A 20865-nucleotide genomic window follows, 5' to 3' on the forward strand; every position below is an offset into this window, starting at 1 on the left:
AGGAAGGAAGGAAGGAAGGAAGGAAGGAAGAAAGAAAGAAAGAAAGAAAGAAAGAAAGGAAGGAAGGAAGGAAGGAAGGAAGAAAGAAAATGTCTTACAGGCTATGTACAGCCTAAACATAGGGAGATAGTTTTTAAATTGAAGTTCCCTCCTCTTCGATGACTTTAGCCAGGGTCAGGTTGACATGAAACCATCCAGAACAGCCCCTGGGTCCATTCTTCTTTTGAATAGATTGTAGGAATCCTGACTACAATCTTGTCTCCTCTTAGATCTTTGAAGCCTCCAATTTCATCTGTTTGACCAGCACACTTAGCTCCCATGTTTGCTCAAAAGGCAAGCAAACCCCTTGCTCATTGCTTTTCCAAGTGTCAACACTTTTTGGCTTTCCTAGTTTATCAGTCACATGTCAGGTGAGTCCGAGGGTTTAATGATAGTTAATACTGTGTGAACCAAAGGCTGTAAAAATAGTGAGGCAGAGCATAGTAAAAATAAGTAGGCAAATCCTTAGATAATAATAAATAATGATAGGTAATAATAGTTATTTGATAACAATAATAGTTAATAGATGATAATAATAAATCTAGATAATAGCAAATCTCTGAATAATGTCTCCAAATCTTGGACAAGTAAGTAAGTAAATAAATAAATACATAAATAAATTAAAAAAGAAAGAAAGGACAGACTGTGGTTACAAGCCCCTCACATTGGCTTCCCAAAGCTGCAGTTGAGGAGGCTCCATCCACATACCTCCTGCTTTAGAGTGAAGCAGATTTCTCTGGGTGTTTCCCAGACACCGTGGAGGACTGGTGTTGTATTGATCGAATGTTAGGAGAAAAGTATGTGCTTGTGTGTGCCCATGTGAACTGTCTAGAGGTCTCATGAGAAGCACCACGAAGTAGTGCAAAGCTGCAGCACAACGGCCTTGGCTTTGACCCAGGCCAAGCCACGGATTCTCTGGCCTTGACACTTTCTCTGTCGAGAGCATCGAGGGGATGCCATGACCACACTCGCACAGTTGGAACATGACAACTTGGTCCCCACAGAGCTCACTCCTCCACAACTCATCACACTGTAAGAGGGGCTCGGCTAAAATGCTGACATGTAATTTCTACACACAGGGCGGCTTCTCATGTATGCTGGGCAGTCGGGTTGGGCTGTGTCCTTCCTCTGAGATGAGGCCTATAAACAAGTCCTTGAAGATGAGAAGAGTCAGGAACCATGAGCATGCACCATGGGGGCAGTGAGGAGATGGACCACAGTCTTGGTAAGGATGAGCACAGCCTACTTCTCTCCTTCACTCAGCTGTGGATGGACCTCACTTTCTCAATCAAAGTCTCCTGTTGAGGGAGTGTCTGGCTTGGACAAATGTCGAGAACTTGAGTGATGTGGTCTGTGATAGGGTTACCTCTTCTTATGAGTTACTCTTATTGCTGCCTGTCAAACTCTCATGTGTCCCATGTGTGAGAGGACACTGATGCCATGGGGAGCCTCCAGGGCTGATTCAATGCATGGGATTGGCTGTAAATGAAGGAATGGAATTACAGGATTGTTACCATTTAATTACCGTGCTTGTTAATCATGTTCTGTTCACAGCATGTCACTGCATGATAACTTACCAAATCCAATGAGATGAGCCTTTCAAGTTCACATGCTAGTCTTTGGTCTCAAAAGTGCTGTCTTTCCAACCCTTGTGTCAACGTGGCATGTATTTGGTTAAGAGATTGCATCCAATGAAAATCCAAATTCAGGCCAGTGGATGGACCCATCAGAATTATATGACTATAAGGTTTTTTTTTTTTTCTCTTGCAACCCAGGGTCGTTTCCACTGGTTTATAGACTTGTTTTTCCCAAAAGCAATGAGGTCCAGTTTTAATAGATAGCATGAGCATGGAAACTGAAAGATCTGGAGCTAAAGCTTGCATCACAAAATGATGAATGTTTATGAATATGACTCTTACAGAGTATCACCTGTGTAGCCGGGGTGGTGGTGGGTGTAGGGATAGGGCTCACTCAAGGCTTTCTAAGATGGCAGTGATCCTTCATCTGCTACAAAGTTACCTGGTGGACCACGTGAGGTTCCATCCTGGCGTCTGCAGTCTGTGGTGGGTATTCAGGATGCTCTGCTGCAGAAAGGGTTTTGCACCATGAGGAAGCTCACTTACCTGTGTGTTTTGTTCTCGTGACTTTGTGACCTCTGGCTTGATTTAACTTCTAGCTGGCAAGGGGAGATGGTGGAATATGAGTGTCTCTGCCCATTGTCCAGTTACCTCCTTTTTGCCTGAAGGGAGATAGAGTTCTTAGCTCCGTGGAGATGAGACTCGAGGAACACTCTAGGTCTGGAGTGAGATTTCTCTTCACACTGGGCTCCATAACAGGCATTACCTTAAGGCATGAGGAGGGCATGGTGCATCTACACTGGCCTGCCCTGGCACAGACCATGGGGAAGGTGGCTTCTGGTGGATAGTGTCATAGCAATATTTGTGTTATAAGGGATCCCTTACTGACTTTAAAATAATAAAAAAAAATATCACCCATTTCATGTGCATTCATGTGGAGTCTGGTGCCTGGTGTTTGGTGTCTGTCCTTGGTTGATGTTCACCTTATTGTTTTCCAACAGGGTCTCTCAGCAAACACAAAGCTCAATGATTAATCAGCTACACTTGCTGGCCAATGAGCTGTAGGGATCGGTGTCCCCCTCCCCCACTCCCTCCTAGGCTGTCTTTATAGGCACACATCACCACCCATGGCTTTTCTCTAGGTTCTGAGGATCTGCATGAGGTCTTCCTGCTTGCATGGCAGGCAGGAGAGTGAACCATCTCCCTAGCTGAAAAACGGCATTTCTTAAAGCAAATATCTGATTTGTTCCATAAATGTATACAAAATAATACAAATGCCATGTAACACAAGCTAAGCTCCAGGCACCGGGAAGAGTAAAATGGGGTGTAATGCCTTCCCACCTGGTGGATAGCAGTCATGGGGCCAGTGGGGTGATACCAAGTCTTCCGGCTCTACTTCTGTTAAAGCCCACCCTGAAAAGTTCTTCACTCGGCCAGCCGATAAAATGCAGTGACCCAGCTCTGCACCTGTGTCTTCTTTTCTCCTGAAACTGTTGGTTGGAATAAGAGATGACCTAGAGACTGGCTTCCTAGTATCTGAGGAACAGTTTGTGTCCTGACTTCTCAAAGTCCACACGTGAAGACACACACCATAACACCTGACAGCCGGTCACAGGTACAACGGCCAGTCAGCGTTCAGGATGGAGAGTTGCATATGCTCACTGGCCATCCAGTTTCAGTGGCCGGTGACTGCTTTGGGGGAACTTGAACAGGCAAGTCCCTTTTAATATCTTGTCCTCTGAGCCCAGCAGTTGCTTTGTGTATCTGGGGAGAGTAAGAAAGTGGTCAGGAGGCTGCAAACATAGCTGAGTTGGAAGAGTGTTTGCCTAGCATCCATGAAACTGTGTCCAAGGCTCGGTTCTGAATGCACTGGGAAAGGTGATGCAAGTCTACAGTCCTAGCATTTGGGAGTGGAGGCAGGAAGGTTAGGAGAGCGAGACTAGTCTCACTCTACATAATGAGACTGAGGCCAGCTAAGAATGCAGGAGACCCTGTCTCAAAAGAAACAGTGATAAGCAAACTAACTGGGTATATTGGGTTGGCCTCCAGACACAGTGGGAAAAGCCACTCTGTCCTTTGAGATGAATTTTTCTGGGTCCTGAAGCATCCTTAAACAAGGAGAAGCCCACACTGCCCAAATAATTGCATGGAGTTAGCCAAGAAGCTGACTCTCCCTTCATAGCTAGAAAAAACAAAGTGGCAACATTCTGGTAGGTTCTAGTCAGCTTCCTGGAATCATTTTAGTCCCCAGGTACTTGTAAGAGTATGGGCTCCTATAATATGTTTCCTGCCTGTAAAATGCTGCTCATGAGCCATGTGTGTTTAGGTAGCAACACACATGACACATGTGTGTTGCTGCCTGAAATATTAGCTCTTTAAATACAGATGAAATACTTCCAGTGGGGCTGGAGAGTTGGCTCTCTGGTTAATATCACTGGATGTTCTTCCAGGGGCTCTGGATTCAATTCTCAGAACCTACATGGTGGCTCATAACCATTTGTGAACCCAGTTCAAAGGGGGATTCAATGCCTTCTAATGGTTTTCGAAGGCACCAGGCATGCATGTGGTTCACAGACATTCATGCAGGCAAAGCATCTACATTTTTTAAAAAAGAAAGGAAGATAGTTATATAGACAGACAGACAGACAGACAGGCTGGAATGAAGGAAGGAGGGAGGGAAGGAAGGAAGGAAGGAAGGAAGGAAGGAAGGAAGGAAGGAAGGAAGGAAGAGACAGACAGACTTCCAGTGGAAGCCTAGCCCACTATGATTGATTCTCGAGACTGGGTGTCAGGTATGCATGGTTTTATTTAAAATGTGTCCAATAAGATTTTCCACTTGGAATGAACATTTTACCTCTGTCTGCATGTTGTCATAAACATTATCTCCTCATTTCATGGAGCTTCTTAGAAAGTTCTAGGTGATTTAACAGAAGAGTAAAATGAAAGTGTGGGGAGATTAAATAACGGGAGGTCACACCACAGTTAGGGTGCTCTTGCCTCAAGTCAGGGACACACAAGTGACTAGTGGGTGAAGTAACAGACCGGGTCATGCAAGTCCCCTTGTGTCACCTGGTGTCCTTTGGCAGTTCTGGTGTCTCCTGTCACTAGCACGGAAGACAAAGTGAGTCCGACGACATCGGCAAAGGGGAAATTGTCTTCTTCTGGTGGCTGAGAGGAGACGGACACAGAAGCACTGTTGCTGGAGCGTTCCCTAATGTCTGAAGAGACTGTCCCCTCCGGCCATCTGCTGATCTGAGCACCCAGGGAGGGGCACCTCATGTCCTGAACCCCCCCTGGTGGCCGCAGCATCCCCTGCCTCTCATCAAATGGCACTGGTTTATCTTCGAACAGCAGCACAGAACAAGATAAGCATGGGAGCACATTTTAATCAAGTGGGCAGTTGTACTTTTAAGTCAGCACTAAAACCTGGCAATGTTAGATTTGTGTTCTTATGAGCCAAAGGTCATAGCATGAATGAGGTCTAAATGTCATCACAGAAGACCACAGGCCACAGAAAGAAAGATACATCTTCAAGTTATGTCGACTGCCAGATAGAGAAACATAGAAATCTCAGCAAACAGGGGCTGGCCGGCCCAGTGGTGTGCGGCTCTCCTGACTTGTGTACAGCCCCTTTGTATATGGAAATGGAGTGGGCGGGGCACTGGTTCCCTCTGGGCTGCTCAAGGCTGCTGTCATGGAAAGAAGCTAAGGGAGATTCGACCGGTGGGGGGGGGGGGTGGTGGACTGGGGAAAGTCGTCAACTCGCATTTGTTCTAAAGTGACTTAGAGATGGTCATTTATTATGGAAATGTAATCCCAAACAGTTTGCTCTTTCTCTCCGTAAACACGTCAGTTCATAAATAACTTAAGTGTGTCCTTTGCATTCAGAACACAGTTCTGGCTGGAGTAGAAAAGGGTGGAAGATGCACAGCGGTGGAGGAGATGGCAGGGTGGAGTGTGGACGGGCGGCTCAAGAGTGTCTGGGGCGCGTGCAGGCATCAGCCGTCAGACACGGGTGGGGTGACCCAGCCGTATTTCTCATGTGTCTTCACCAAACTCTTAAAGGTTGCTTCAGCTTCCTTGCGGCTGAAGGACTTTTTTGACTTGCCAGCTTTTCTGCAGATCCGTCCCTGCGTGAGATGGAAAAAGACACCAGGTTAGAGGCTCAGCAGAAGATCTTTTTCTCCTAAAAGGTTTGCCAAAGGCCCATAAGGTGGTAGGCCATTTCTGATGTTTGAATCAACATGTGTTGACCACAAGCAAGGGTGGACCCTCTCATGGGTCTGATGTGGGGAGTTACAGCTTTGGTGGAGGGTGCATTGTGGAGCCAGGGACTGTAAACCATTTAGGGTGCAGGGCAGCCTCTGCTTTGTTCAAACTGGTTCCATTTGTAAGGCTGGAAGATGGTCTCCCTGCATCCTTAAGATACAGCTGTAGGATCCCTTAGGAAAATAACATCAGTTCAGACAGAAGTGGACAGCATTCTCACGGGAGCTTCATGCTTCAAGTATAACTTCTGGGTTTTCTGTGATTGTCATGGAAATACATATATTTATATACAGAGATGTATATTATGCATTCACAGTGCAATTAAAAAATAAAATGTAAAGTCCGTTTGGGAACAATTACTGAACTTCTGCCGTTTCATGTGTTATATCATTTGGGAGGCAGGTGGGGGTCAGAGGTCAAGGCCACCTCCCCAAAAGGTGTGTTCTGAAGAACTAAAGACTGGGTCCCGCAGTGGACAAGAGGACCTGGTCTATCTTAAGGCGGCTGAGACAAGCCTGAGAAGAAGCGAGGTGTGTTCAACCATTTGATACTGTGACAAGACGTTCTCATCTACAAAGTTCACTCTTAAAAACCACAAAGTTTGGAGCTGTGATGAAAAGATGGACGATCTAGAGACTGCCATATCCAGGGATCCATCCCATAATCAGCCTTCAAACGCTGACACCATTGCATACACTAGCAAGATTTTGCTGAAAGGACCCTGATAGAGCTGTCTCTTGTGAGACTATGCCGGGGCCTAGCAAACACAGAAGTGGATGCTCACAGTCAGCTATTGGATGGATCACAGGGCCCCCAATGGAGAAGCTAGAGAAAGTACCCAAGGAGCTAAAGGAATCTGCAATCCTATAGGTGGAACAACATTATGAACTAACCAGTACCCCGGAGCTCTTGACTCTAGCTGCCTATGTATCAAAAGATGGCCTAGTCGGCCATCACTGGAAAGAGAGGCCCATTGGACAATGCAAACTTTATATGCCCCAGTACAGGGAAACGCCAGGGCCAAAAAGTGGGAGTGGGTGGGTAGGGAAGTGGGGGCGAGGGTATGGGGGACTTTTGGGATAGCATTGGAAATGTAAATGAGGAAAATACCTAATAAAAATATTTAAAACAAAACAAAACAAAACAAAACAAAAAACCAGAAAAAAACAAAACAAAACAAACAAAAAAAGAAAACCACAAAACCAAGTGACAAAGAATGTTAAAAAACAAACAAACAAAAAACCAACAATAACAACAACAAAAACACTTTATAATATTTTCAGGGACTTTATGCTTTCATGTTGGGTCAAATTCATAGCTATCCTCTGTCACATGCAGCCTGAAGGCTGGGCGGTGGACATGCCTGCTAGACCATGAGGAACGAGAAAAGAAGTATCACAAAGAACATATATCTAAGAGCCTGTGGATTGTCACCAGAAATTGGGGTGACAGTGGGCTCTTACTGGACAGCTTGATGAGGTTCTTGGGCTTCTAGTTTCTTCAAAGGCAGCTCACCTGAATTGTCCCCTTGGCCTTGAAGATATGCTTGCACACACCTAACCAGGCTCAGGCTTTCCTGGGTTACCCGTCCCCAAATATGACTGCCTTCCATCAGCCAGCCAGTACCTTCATTCAGGTGCCTGCTATGTCTTGTGGTTTCACGGTAACTACACAGACTGTCTGCATTGCTTGGATGCTACACTCATGCGACAGTGTGATTGTGCTGGGCCTTGAACTGGAAACAGGCCTCCATACTACACCACGTATACACTGAGGTTGGCGTCTACCCAGGCTGTGGGACCAGAGGCTCACAGCTCGCAGCTCGTAATATCCCTGGCTTTCTCTGGTAAACCAAGTGGGAGGTTCTGGACTGACAAATGAATCTACAGCCAATAGTGCCAGATCCCAGGAACCTGGGGTGGAAAAACAGCTTGCAAGTATGAATTCAGAGCTTGCCCTTCCTGTCCAATGGGAGTCTTCTCATTCACAACAGAGAAACTGGAGTAGGAACGCTCTGTGCTTCCAATGGCCCCCTGGTCTACTTGTCTCTCTGCTATCCAGACATTTGCCACCCTTTATAAAGGCTTCCAGTCGGACCCAATGACCTTTCCAAGGGAGAAAGAATTTGAGGGGAGGGAAGGAAGTCTCTGCTTGATGACTGTAGCAATGCCTGATGATTGTAGTAAGTCTTGTAGTATGTCCCCAAGTCTTGCCAGGGATAAGCCCCATGCTTAATTATATAGCTTCGTACTTTTATGAAGGGTGGTAGGGGCCACTGAGACTTAAAACTCACACAGCTGTGGCTGAGGTCAAAGCCCAAAAGCTTTGGTGTCAGACATAGGTGTTTGTGCAAGGAAGCTGACACACACACACACACACACACACACACACACACACACACACACACTCAGAGCAGATAGTTTTGGACAATGTGAATGTTTTAGCCATCTCTTTAATTTCTCTTGCACAGTACGGACAATTGATGTTCCGACAGAGAGTTCTGAATTGAAGGACCCGGACAAACAGGCTTGCAGTAATTTTGGAATATTCTGTGGCCTTTTTTTCATGAACACAAACTTTGCCTGTTTGTGAAAGTCCCAACTGTTAGAAGATACAACCAACAAACCCCAGAGGAACAAGCGGCCCATTGTTTCCCTTTTTCCTTCCTGGGAGAATCATGAACATAGAGTCCAGTGCGAAGTCAATTGGATGGTAGGAGAGAGGCTGCCAGGAGCCAGCAGCTCAGTGCCTTCTCCCTAGTGAGAGTCGGTGAGAGGCTCTCAGCCCCCAGCAGTCCCCAGGCACGGGTCCTGCAGTGGGCACACACTTTTGCCCTCTCCAGATTAGTCACTTTATTATTACACACACCAACATTAGATGTCAGAACCAGCTTCCATTTGTCCTGTGGCCACGGCTGATTCTATATGGGAGTTTCCAGACTGCATTAGCTGTGCGTTAAGACTCACCCTGAAGGGGGCTGGCAACATCTCATGAACTGGGGTCCTGAGTAAGAGCAGAATACCAGCTGAGCACCCAGAATTCATCTGTCCCTGCTTCCTGACAGGACAGGAGGCAAGGCTGCTGCCTCTCTTTCCTGCTGGCAGGATTTCCCTGTGGTTATAGACTTTACCTTGCGTCTGTGAGCTCAGACAAACCCACATTTCCTTAAATCACTTTTGTCAAAACTTTTGGAGCAGCGATAAAAAAGCTAACTAAGCACTTGTCACAGATGGACTGGGACAAGAGAAGGAATTGGAGAGGCTGAGAATGGAGACAGAGAGGGGGGGGAGACAGAGAGGGGAGAGAGAGAGAGAGAGAGAGAGAGAGAGAGAGAGAGAGAGAGAGAGAGAGAGAGAATGAATTAAGATCTGCCTATCTTACTCTCAGAGCACCCACCTCCCCTGTCTGTTTCCATATAATGACCTGAGGCTAGGCTCAGACGTTTCTTTTGGATAACTAACTTCCTCTTAACCATCTTCTTGTATTTCACAAGAAAAGGCTGGAATGTGACACTTTCCCCTTCACTGCAAGAGCTTGGTATCATCCTTCAGAGTCTGTGACAACATTCCTGACACTCTTTCTCCAGAGCTACAGGCTGTTCCTACAAGTGGCACAGTGGGAACACAGTCTTTGCCTCCCCAGCTTTCAAGGGCTCAGACCAACACTGAATAAGAAGAGTGATAAAAAGAACACAGGGGCTGGGGCTGTACCTGTGAAGCAAAACTTTGTATGTGCTTTTGGTTTGATCTGGCCTTGCCATAGGCTTTAAAAAATATAGGTGTGTGTGTGTATGTGTGTGTGCATGTGTGCAATGTGGGTGTTCGGGCTTCTGCATGGAGGGCAGAGGTCAAACTCAGGTGTCATTCTCCAGGTGTGATCCACCTCATATTTTGATACACAGTCTCTCGCTTTATCTGAAACTTGCTGATTAGGCTAGGCTGCCTGGCTGGTGGGTCCCAGGTATCCCCCTGTCTTTGTCTCCCCAGTACTAGTTATAAATATATACCACCATGATTCTCTATATGGCTTCTGGGAGTGAAGCTAAGGGCCTTATGCTCGCACTGATAACAGTTTACTGAGTCCTGGCTTTTGGCAGCAAGGGGTGGAGGAAGCCAAATGAATAAACATGAAGACATCTCCCTTGTCTCCCTCGCTAATAGGTGAGTCCAAAGACTGGCCCTGTTTGATTTTGCACAGTTCCCGTTGTACCCTCCTGCACACTGACTTTCAGTTGTCAGAGTCACTGCCAATTGCCTTGTGGCCTCATCCATTTTGTGTGCTGGGCAAGCAAGGCTGCCTTTGGAGCCTTGGGGCCATGGACACTATGGGGTGCAGGCCTGTTGTTAGTGACAGACTTGGCGTTAGTGACGCCTGAGTGTGATAAATGTGCTGTAGGTTATTCTGTGCACAGTGGGTACAAACATCACATCTGGCTCCATTTCACTAGGTACTACGTATGACAGTGTACTTATCCAGACGATGTCAAATGGCCTGGGGAGAACAGTCACTCCCAACTGATATATGTCATGGGGCTGACTAAGGAGACCTGGACCCATCTCTTCTACTCAGCAGATGCATGTGGCTGTGTCCCCAGAGTGGGGACAGTGCTGGTTGCCAGGGACCCATCAGGTTCTGAACATCTTCCAGCCCAGCTTAGGAAAGGAAGAAGGGAAGGAAGGAGCCTGGAGAAGGGATGTGGAGGTGCCTGTGTCCCCAGAGATTTTTCTTGATAGCGCTGGCGTTAGTTTTGAAATGTAGCCCCAAGTAAAGGCTTGAAATAGACTGCTGTAGCCTGGGAGCCACAACCAGATGCTCTGTGGGCTTAGACAAGGAATTTTTAGGCCGTGTGGTGCACGCACGCACATGTGTGTGTGTGTGTGTGTGTGTATGCTTACACATGAGTGCATGCACTGGGTGGGGAGGAGTTGCAGAATTCAACTGATTCGCTGTTAGATCTTCATTTCGGCCTCCCTCCATGTATGACATCGGGCAAGTTACCTGTTCTCAGTTTCGTTGTCTGTAAAGTAAGCATCATAATCACATTAGAAAGCTCTGGACTTCTGTCTTAGTCAGGGTTTTACTGCTGTGAACAGACACCACGACCAAGGCAAGTCTTATAAAAAACAATATTTAATCGGGGCTGGATTACAGGTTCAGAGGTTCAGTCCATTATCATCAAGGTGGGAACATGGCAGTATCCAGGCTGTCATGGCACAGGCAGAGCTGAGGGTTCTGCATCTTCCTCCAAAGGCTGCTAGTGGAAGAATGACTTCCAGGCAACTAGGGTGAGGGTCTTAAGCCCACACCCACAGTGACACACCTACTCCAACCATGTCACACCTATTTGAACAAGGCCACACCTCCAAATGGTGCCATTCCCTGGCCCAAGAATTACAAACCATCACAGCTTCAATATACAAAGCAGTGACTGGGGTTTTATTGTCAAGTTATTCTGAGGCCCTCATCCTGTAAGGAAATGTCGGCTTGCCATCTCTTAAACAAAGTCACAACAATTCTGACTTTTAAAGTGGATATCATGACTCAGGTTTTGCTTGCTTGCTTGTTATGAAACTGCCTTCAGGCAGCCTGGGTGCATTGCATTATCTAACTTCCCAGTCCTTTGCCCGTGGTGTTTGACCTGAACTCCTCAGCTTTGTATTACTAACTTCTGTAGGTTTTTATTCATAAATGATCCTTTGTGGTATCCGTGTCCCATCTGCCTGCGAGTTGTGAGTATATACTAATGTTTCCAGAGTCCTCTTATAGAGTTTCAGGGCTCCTGAATGTTCTCCTCTGAACACAAATTCCAGAGTTGATCCTTACTCTCAAAACCTTTGGCCGGGCGTGGTGGCACACGCCTTTAATCCCAGCACTTGGGAGGCAGAGGCAGGCGGATTTCTGAGTTCGAGGCCAGCCTGGTCTACAAAGTGAGTTCCAGGACAGCCAGGGCTATACAGAGAAACCCTGTCTCGAAAAAACCAAAAAACAAACAAACAAACAAACAAACAAACAAAAACCTTTGGAAGTGTAATTGCTGGTTTTGAGGTGTCAAGAACTTTGTTCTCCAGCACAGGTTCCAAACCCAGGTAGGCCTTGCTCAGCCTTCCTTTCTGTCAGGCTGCTCCCTGGGGAGACACATAAAGCTCTCAAGCTCCTGGCTTGGAGAAAACAGACACCGGGGGCATGGAAACTTGAGAGGAGGCCCGCCTGGGGTAGACTTTCTTTTAAGGTTGGACATTCAAGGCAAATCCCAAGCAAAATCTATTTGTTAGTTTCTGAAGGGGCAGGTAAGACATGACACAGAAAAAGATGGCTTCCAAGTCACACTGCCAAGCCACAGAAAAGGACACTGGATCCCTAACTGGATGGGATAAGGTGAGGTATCAGTTGGAAGGACCTGGAGCACATGTAGCCTTTAGCATGACCTGAGAATGTATGCATGCATGTGCAAGTGCACATATGTAATTCCTATGAGTATATATTGGTGAGTGGGTAAATGCCTGTGTGTCAACGTACGTACGTACACACACACACACACACACACACACACACATACACACACACACAGAGCTTGTCATATGTGAGCCTGTTAGTGTGTGTGCAAGTGTAACACCCTAGTGGTGGCTATCAAACCACAGAGTAAGTTCTCTGAAGGGATATAACTACTGACTGGAGCCTGGACTTTTGTGGAACAGAGGGAGCCCCAGCCTGAGTGGACCAGTCTGGAGGTCAGTCAGTTCTGTGCCACCCTTTGCAATTGCAATCAACGCTGAGAGCCAGGAGGACAGACACCAAGGGGAAAGATGGTGGAAGCATGCCCTTGGAGCGGGTGAGTTGCTTTGGAACGCCAGGCAGAGTGCTAACTTCCCTTATGCCTCTGTGGGGATGGATGGTCACAGATCCACAGTTACTGGGGAACGGCTGCTGTTCACCTGTTTCACACAGGCCATCTCAGGGACTTCACATGATCCTCAGGACTTTGTGGAATCAGATATTCTATCCCATAACCCATTCACCCCCAAGGTTACTGAAGCTGGAGGGCACTGAGACTGTGAGACCTTGGTAAGAACCAGGAAGGAACATTGGTCAGACCCCTGGATACACCAGGCAGAAGGGCTTCTTGCAAAGCTGGAGGAAGATTTACATGGTGGGCCACCTTCAGGGACCTAGGGCATTCCAGTGACTACTGATCCCAGTCACCCCACCTGCTCAGTCCCAGTCACCAGCACCTGGGCTTCCTGTCTTCTCAGATGGGATTTTATCAAAAGGTGCCTGCCCAGTATGGCTCAGAATTCCTTTCATGATTTAGACCCCCATAATGGGTTCACTTAAACCCCTCCCGCTAATGCTCTAAACATTTGGAGCAGTTCATGACCCCAGCATTTTGGGTAAGAATAATCACTTATGTGTTTTCAGAGGATGTAATTCTGAATACAAACGGAGGCAGTGGGAATAGAGTGAACTCTCCACAAACCTCAGCAGCAACTGATCCCAGTGGGATGCAGTGCATCAGGCCTGGACAAGCACAAGGTTAGACAGAGTGCTCAGGGAGGGGGTCTGGTTAGCTCAACTACTGTCACAGTGCAGAGAAGGTTGAAGCCCTGGCAGGGGCAACACTGTCAGCCCAACAAGGCACACATGGGCAGGGCTTGGGGAGGGATCAGTGAGGATAAGAAATCAGATAGGCTAAGGGAGAAAACAGATTTCCAGGGCTAGGTGCTAAGTTTATGCTGGCTGCATTTTGGAGGTACATGAGAACTTCAGGCCAGATAGGAGCCCACAGCAAGGAATTCAAACAATTATTGTGAAGAGGGTACACGGCGCAGGTGTGAGGACGTTCATTCCATTCTGCAGTGGACGGTAGGCCCCTGGGGAAGTCACTCTCTCCCAGACCCAGTGCTCTGCCCTGTGTCCTATGTGTCAATAACCCCTGTAGGGGTGAGCTTCCGTTTCAGTATAATGAGCACCTTCTGTGGGCCATGGGAAGAACAAGTGAGGACACACAGGCCAGATGACCCCAAGTCACCCACAAGGCCAGCTCTTAAGGAGCCTCAGATGTGTGAAGGGGTGGTTTGAATATGACGGGTCTGGTCTCATGCCTTTGATCCCTTGGCCTCAGCAGGTGATGCTTGGTGAAATGGTTAGGAAGCAGGTTTAGCTGGAGGAAGTAGATTGCTGGGGGCAAGCCCTGAGGGTGAGGACTTGGCTCTTGTTCTGGACCAAGGTCTACCTCTGCTTCCTGATTCTACTGAGACTGAGACGCTCCTACCTCCACAGAGCCACTCTGCCCTGGACTTCATTCCCTCAACCTGTGAGCCAGAATGAATCCTTACTCCCCAAAGTGGTTTCTTGTGCCAGGTATCCTATCACAGAGACAAGAAAAGTTTAACGGGGGCTGTCGAGAGGGCTCAGAGGGTAAGAGCACTGACTGCTCTTTTGAAGGTCCTGAGTTCAATTCCCAGCAATCACATGGTGGCTCACAACCACCCGTAATGAGAACTGATACCCTCTTCTGGCACGTCTGAAGACAGCTACAGTGTACTTATGTATAATAATAAATAAATCTTTGGGCCTGAGCGAGCGGAGTTGACCAGAGTGAGCAGGGTTGACTAGAGCGAGCAGAGATCCTAAAAATTCAATTCCCAACAACCACATGAAGTCTCACAGTCATCTATCTGTTCAGCCACAGTGCACCTCTATACATAAAATAAATAAATAAATCTTTAAAAAAAGTTTAACTAGTGCAGATGATTATTTGGCTACAACTCATCAAAACTTGAGAACTCTCCTGCTTTTATTGTTTTAATAGCTGCTGCATTTGAGAAAATGTTTCTTTAATAGAAGTCTCAGTGTATCCATGAAGGAGCCCTAAGGGGGCAGGCTAGAGTCCCCAAGGGCTGGAAAAGTAACTGTCATTTGAATAGTCCTCAGTGGGTGCTAGAGACATAGGGAAAGCAAGATGCACAGTTCTTCCTATCCCTCAGTTGGGATGTCCCAGTGAAGGGGACCTCCGGTAGATGAGTTAGTATAGGAAATAGTAAATGAGTGAGTGAGTGAGTGAATGAATGAATGAATGAGTGAATGCAGTAGACAGATTAACCCCCCCTGATGGGAAGGCTCATGGGCCATTTTTAAAAGAATCTGACTCTCTTTGGTGCAGGTGAGAGAATAGTATTTTTAAATTTTTAATTGTCATTATTTTTAACATGTATTGGTGTTTTGTCTGCATTCATATCTGTGTGAGGGGGTCAGACACTTGTAAGCTGCCATTTTGGTGCTTAGAATTGAACCCCGGTCCCCTGAAAGAGGAACCAATGCTTTTAAACGCTGAGCCAGCCCCAAGAGGACAATATCTTCATGCAAAGCCACTCCACTCAACAGGAAATGTTTCCTTATTAGAACCTGGAAGAGGAATCTCAGGTGAACAAAGATTTTGTCTAACCTGGTCCTAAGTATTTTCCTAATAATCTTAAGCAATTCACGGATTCGGGTATCCTCTGAAGTTTGTGAAACCTCCATTGGTTTTGTGTCCATTTTGATGGAGTTAACTGAGGTTCTGAACCTCACGTTAGTGAAGGTGCCTTATTTAACATTCCCATGAAAACCCCCCAGCCACTGGTAACGCCAAAGGCACAGTTCTCAGATTCTCACCAACACAGAGCATCACTTTCCTCTCCACCCTAAAGAAAGTTCTCGCAATTGTTGAGTCTGCATGGAAACAGATGGTATTTTGTTAGAGGAATCAAGCCCAGAAAAAGCAGCATTTCTGCTAAAAATGTTTCCTGATAATCAGACGATCATCTTAAAGTTGCTGTTTTGAGACTCACTAGCACACTTCTGCTTGAGCAGGCAAGTCCTCGAGTGAGGTCTGTTAGAGTGCATCTCTACATGGTAGAGGGACAGCAAGACTGCACCGTAGGTAGACATAGCCTTCCATGTGCGAGTCACTATTCTCAGACTGGGACAGTCTTCACATTGGACACGCCAGGCCACCTTAGCAGCTGAGCTCAGTGACTGTCCAACCATCTACACACATGAAGTAACCGAGACACAGATGGATCAGTGAGATGCTGGAAGCCGCAAAGCTCAGGGCACACAGCCAGGCCCTAACAAAAGCATCCTGGATGTTAAACATTCTCAGTAGCAGAGAGAATGGGGACCTGTAGGACAGACAGTAAGGCAGTGGCCCCCATCCCCTACACATACTTCCTGCCTTAGCTTCTTAGTGATACCAGGAGCTCCTTCCCCAGGGAGCTCCCTCCTGCCACTGGTGACCCCCTTTAGCCTAGAGCTCTAAGTCTGTTACTATCACTACACACAAACCTTAAGATTTCCAAGGCATCCGCTCTGTTCTATGGCCATTTCTGATCTCTTCCCCTCTTCCCCTCGACTTGATCTGTCTGTGTCACCTGCTCTAGCTTCTCTTCTGCCATGGTGACAAAACACTGTCCAGAAATCGCTTAAGGAAGGAAACGGCTTATGTGGGTTCTACTTCCAGGTCACGGCCCATCACTGAGGGAAGTCAAGGCAGGAAGGCTAGCAATCAGGAATCATGAGGAAGACTGCTTGCTAGCTCTCAGGCACATGCTTAGTCAGCTCTTTACACAGTCCAGAACCACTTGCCCAGGGAATGATGCTGTCCCAGTGCGCTGGACCCTGCTGCATCAATTCAAATCAAGACTGTCCTATGCAGACAGGCGCACAGACCAACCCAGTGGATACGTTTACTCTGCTGGAGCTCCAGGTGATTCTTTCATCGAGTTGACAGTTGGCACAGTATTAGGATCGTCTTATTTCAAAAATAAGAAGTAAGCGGCACTGTCTTGAATGTTTACTTTTATGTTATGCTAGGAATTGAGCCTGGGGCTTCATACATGCTGGGCAAGCAACTTTACATGTGAGCAACATTCCTATGCATGGCGGATTGATTGAGTTCTGTGTACCACGGGTTAGCCTCAAACTCAATACAACGTAAGGAATGGCCCTGACTGCTCTTCCTGCCTCCTCCTCCCACGTGCTGGGACCACAGGCAGGCGTCACTACACCTGGTTTGTGCATTCTGGAGATCAGACGCAGGGCCTTGTGCATGATGGGCATGCAATCTACCAAATGGAGAAACAGTCCCAAACCTTGTTTATTTTTTAGATACTACTTTATATGGGCCAAGCTGAAACACAGCCGCCTCTGCGCTTTCTCTTTTATACTTCTAGATGCTATATGGGAAGTTCTCTAAATATACTTATATGCCCACGGGAAGACTGGCAGATTACGCTACATTTGTATTTCTGCATTTACTTAAACATTTTAGGCAAGGTCTTAACTCCATGAAGGTATATGTCATTGTTCGAAGCAATAGTTCTGGTCCCCTAGCTAAAGAGGACTCTGTCTGACTTTGAATGACTTTTAAGGAACAGTGGTATCTTACCAGCCAGTTTGATCTTGGTTCAGTTCTTGGCTCACGTTCTTTCCTACCTGTAGATTTTCCCTAGGCCCCACAACTTTAGAGTCAAACCTCCCATCCCTCAGCCCTGCAGGGGCTGGTACCCACCCACTCTCACTTCTGTTCTCCTGCTGGGGCTGGGGACAGCTTTGCTCACTCCAGTCTGTGGCCATCCCCTGCTGCAAGCCCATGACGTCAAGGATGTCTCCATCTGTTTAAGGGGCTTTTCCATAATGCTTTGCATAAAAAAATGGATGGACCCACAGCTAGCCACCCTGGGGAAGAGGCTACACCTTTGTCCCCAGAAAGGACACACTGTTGAGTGATACCCACAGCACAGCAGATGGTTTCCAGGGAGACAGGATGTGTGGAAAGTTACTCACCCTTCCCACCTCCTGCCCTTTGCACTTTTCCTACAGAAGTCCCATCCTCTTCCAGTGACCCTAGACTTTTCTCTGTCAGCTGCTGCCTCCACTGACTTCATCACTCTCCACCACTAAGCAATCAACATTTCCCTGGCTCACAGCTCCCATTATTCAGTTCCCTTAGCACAGATAATAGGAAATGCCTTTGAAGAGAAACTCCTCTTAAACGGGGATGGGTGAGGTATGGGGGAACCAAGTCAACACTAGATAAAATGACAGCAGTGTGTGTGTGTGGGGGGTGGGGTGGGTGGGTAATGGGACTGGAGTTCCAGAAAAGAGGGCAGCCACACACTGATGTCTGCCCTTGCTAGCAGAACATCACTATCTGGGGGCAAATTGTTTGCTCTGGAAAACCTGCTTTAAGAAGGAGATCAGGATTTCACAGGCAGCCAGGGCAGCAGGCCTGGAGTTCCCTCTGCAGATGGTTTCTAACCCTGAGGCGCAGGCCTGCCTTTGCACTTGCTGTGACATTTCACGGCTGTAGTCTGTTTCTCAAGCAACAGGACTCCTAACGACAGAGAAAGTTCACATTGTATATCACCGCTCTGGCATTTGCAGATGGGGAAAGAGCTATGGCATTAAACAAATAAAAACCAACTCGAGATATGTTTTCTGGAAAATTCAAGTGAGAAAATGTTATGATTTTGGGCACACACTGCATAAAATACACATTAGCCTTTAGAATAGTTTGCTCTTGGTATAAAAACATAGCAACGGGACTATAGGGACATTTACTTAATCTCCTTTATCAAAGGTGTTCATGAGGACAGGAAGTAGAGTTTTGACTACTACACCTAGCCCCACCCTCGCTGGACAGAAGTCCACCAGGCTCTGTGGCTCAGTTCTAGGAATGGATCTCAGTGTTCAGGTGTGGCTGTTTCATGCAATATCAGGTGAACACTGAACTCATGCTGTGGGGAGGACTGAGCCTGCATGTAGGAGTCTCTACAGAGCTGCACACACTGCGCGCGCGCAGTCCGCCTGGTCCTCAGTTTACCACTGTGTGCAGGGACGGTAGTTACAGCTTCAGTATTCACTACTCATCCAGCAGCCACCTTCACTACCGCCAGACTCATCACAAGGTCACACTCTCCCTGTCTCAGTGCGGACATCTCTAAGATCCAAATGATCAACTTTCTTCTCCGTGTCTCCTTTACAGAAACTTCCATGAAGCTGTTTCTCTAAAGGCTGCAATGTTAGCAAGAAGCTGGGTGGGGCAGTTCATCTTCTGGGCTAGAGTACATGCCCAGTGCAGCCATGACTGTCCTGAGTGAGGGTTAGCTGGTGGCTTCCACAGGAATTTGTTTCAGACCCTCACAACAACAGCAAGTTGCTACAGGTCTACTTTAGCAGGAAGGGGCTAGGCTCCAGGGTGACTGTTGAGAATTCTTGCAGTGGCTGGATTCACAGTGGTCCATAGTGGCTGGTTCTACATCAGCATGATTTAGAAAAAATCATGGCCAGGCAGAGCTCAGGTCGTGTGGTTTAGTGAGTCTAAGTGTGTATGTGAAAGTGGACATGTAGTATTAAATACATAAATCCCTGCATGCGATTCCTTCCTGCCTTAAACCATTTATGTTCCCGGATAAAAGGCACACACATACACACACACACACACACACACACACACACACACACACACACACACACACACACACACACACACACACACACACACACAGCCATTACATTTTAATATGCCTTGAACAGCACAGTAGCTGGGCAACTGTCTACCCTCTAAGCTGTTAGAATCTACCTCCTATCTATAACCCAGGCTATTACTATGCTTCATCTGGGCTGCTCTTAGTTCCAATCAGGCAGCCCTCTGGGCTACGTTCTCTTGGCCCCTAGCCCGTGGCAGTTTTTCTTTCTCCTCTCCCATATGTCCTCTCTATCCCATAGTGGCTTCTTCTTCTTTCCTCCTTCCTCTTCCTCATGGTCCCAAGCCTGGGAAACCTAAACCCGTCTATATCTCTTCTCCCCAGCTTTTGGCTGGTAACATCTTTATTTACCAATCAGAATTAACAAGGAACAGGGTCCCTCAATACCTTACATACAGATCTGTCTTTAGGACAGTTTGGGGGGATCCAAATTAACATTAGAGTACAAATAACATTAGGCCAACTCACTACATGGACAGACGCCTGATTAGTTCGAGGCCACGTAGTGATTATCACTGCTGTTCTTGATGGGTGTCATAGCTGAGTGAGTGTGGACATGTGATGTGGATACTTCTTGACACTCTTGGTGCCCTAGACAAGCCTAGATTTTCAAGAACCTAGAAACTTCAGTGTCAATGCTGGCCACTGTTCTAAGGGCTTAGACATGAGGCTACCTTAGGGAGACTCGGGGACAGACATGGAGATCTGTAATCCTTGGAGTTGAGGAGTGGGTCACTGGCTTATTTATTGGTAGCAGGGCGTGTCTAACAAGAACAGTGAGATGACTGTTGAGAAGTTCGACCAAGTTTTCCTGCTGAGGAAGCAATGCCATTAGCCAGTGGATTGGAGACCATACTGTGCCCTAAAGGTCACACAAATGTGTTGTGTGTTCACAGGTACTGACTTCCTGCAGCCCTTTCTCCAAAACTAGCTGAGCTCAGGAACACACTAGTCCGGGCCTCTGCCCTTGGCCTTGAACCTCTCTGCATCTGCCCATTTCCCTAATGAGCAAGCACAGTGGTGTTCTGTCAGAGGCAGCAAAGATTCAGTAACTCTGTGACCCAGAGGGCAAGCCCTAAACACCATCTTAAAGCATGATGTCCCCCATCTGCCCCCCACCCCCAGAAAGTTGGACCTTTAGGCCCTGAAAAACTTTTAACGACCAAACTTTCTATAAGATGCTGTAACCATTAGATACATTTGCCCTGAGAACACCCTTTGGATTGTTTTGTGCAGTGTCTGCTAATGAGGCGCTAATGAGGTGGCAGGCTGTAGGCGCAGAAGCAAGCATCCACTCAGCAAGAATGAAGACTCCTCCCCCCCCCCCCCCCCCCCCCCCCCCCCTCCAGGCTGTGAGGGGGAGGGGGAGCCAACAGTTTCAGATCCCAAGGGTTCCAGATGACTCAGCAGATTACCACCCTGCTTTCAAAGGCCCGAAGTGCTTGTTTTCAGTC

General features: G+C 47.2%; 1 protein-coding gene across 1 annotated transcript in view; it reads right to left on the reverse strand.

The window, feature by feature from the left end:
- Positions 1–4402: 4402 nt before the first annotated feature.
- The window catches only part of Ube2ql1 (ubiquitin conjugating enzyme E2 Q family like 1), a 38239-nt gene continuing 21776 nt past the window's right edge, over positions 4403–20865 (reverse strand). Inside the window, exon 2 of the mRNA XM_021181007.1 lies at positions 4403–5746. Coding sequence (XP_021036666.1) covers positions 5615–5746 — 132 coding nt within the window. The 3' untranslated portion in view covers positions 4403–5614. The remainder of the gene's footprint in view (positions 5747–20865) is intronic.

This window comes from Mus caroli, chromosome 13 (assembly GCF_900094665.2).
Source record: "Mus caroli chromosome 13, CAROLI_EIJ_v1.1, whole genome shotgun sequence".
NCBI lineage: Eukaryota > Metazoa > Chordata > Mammalia > Rodentia > Muridae > Mus > Mus caroli.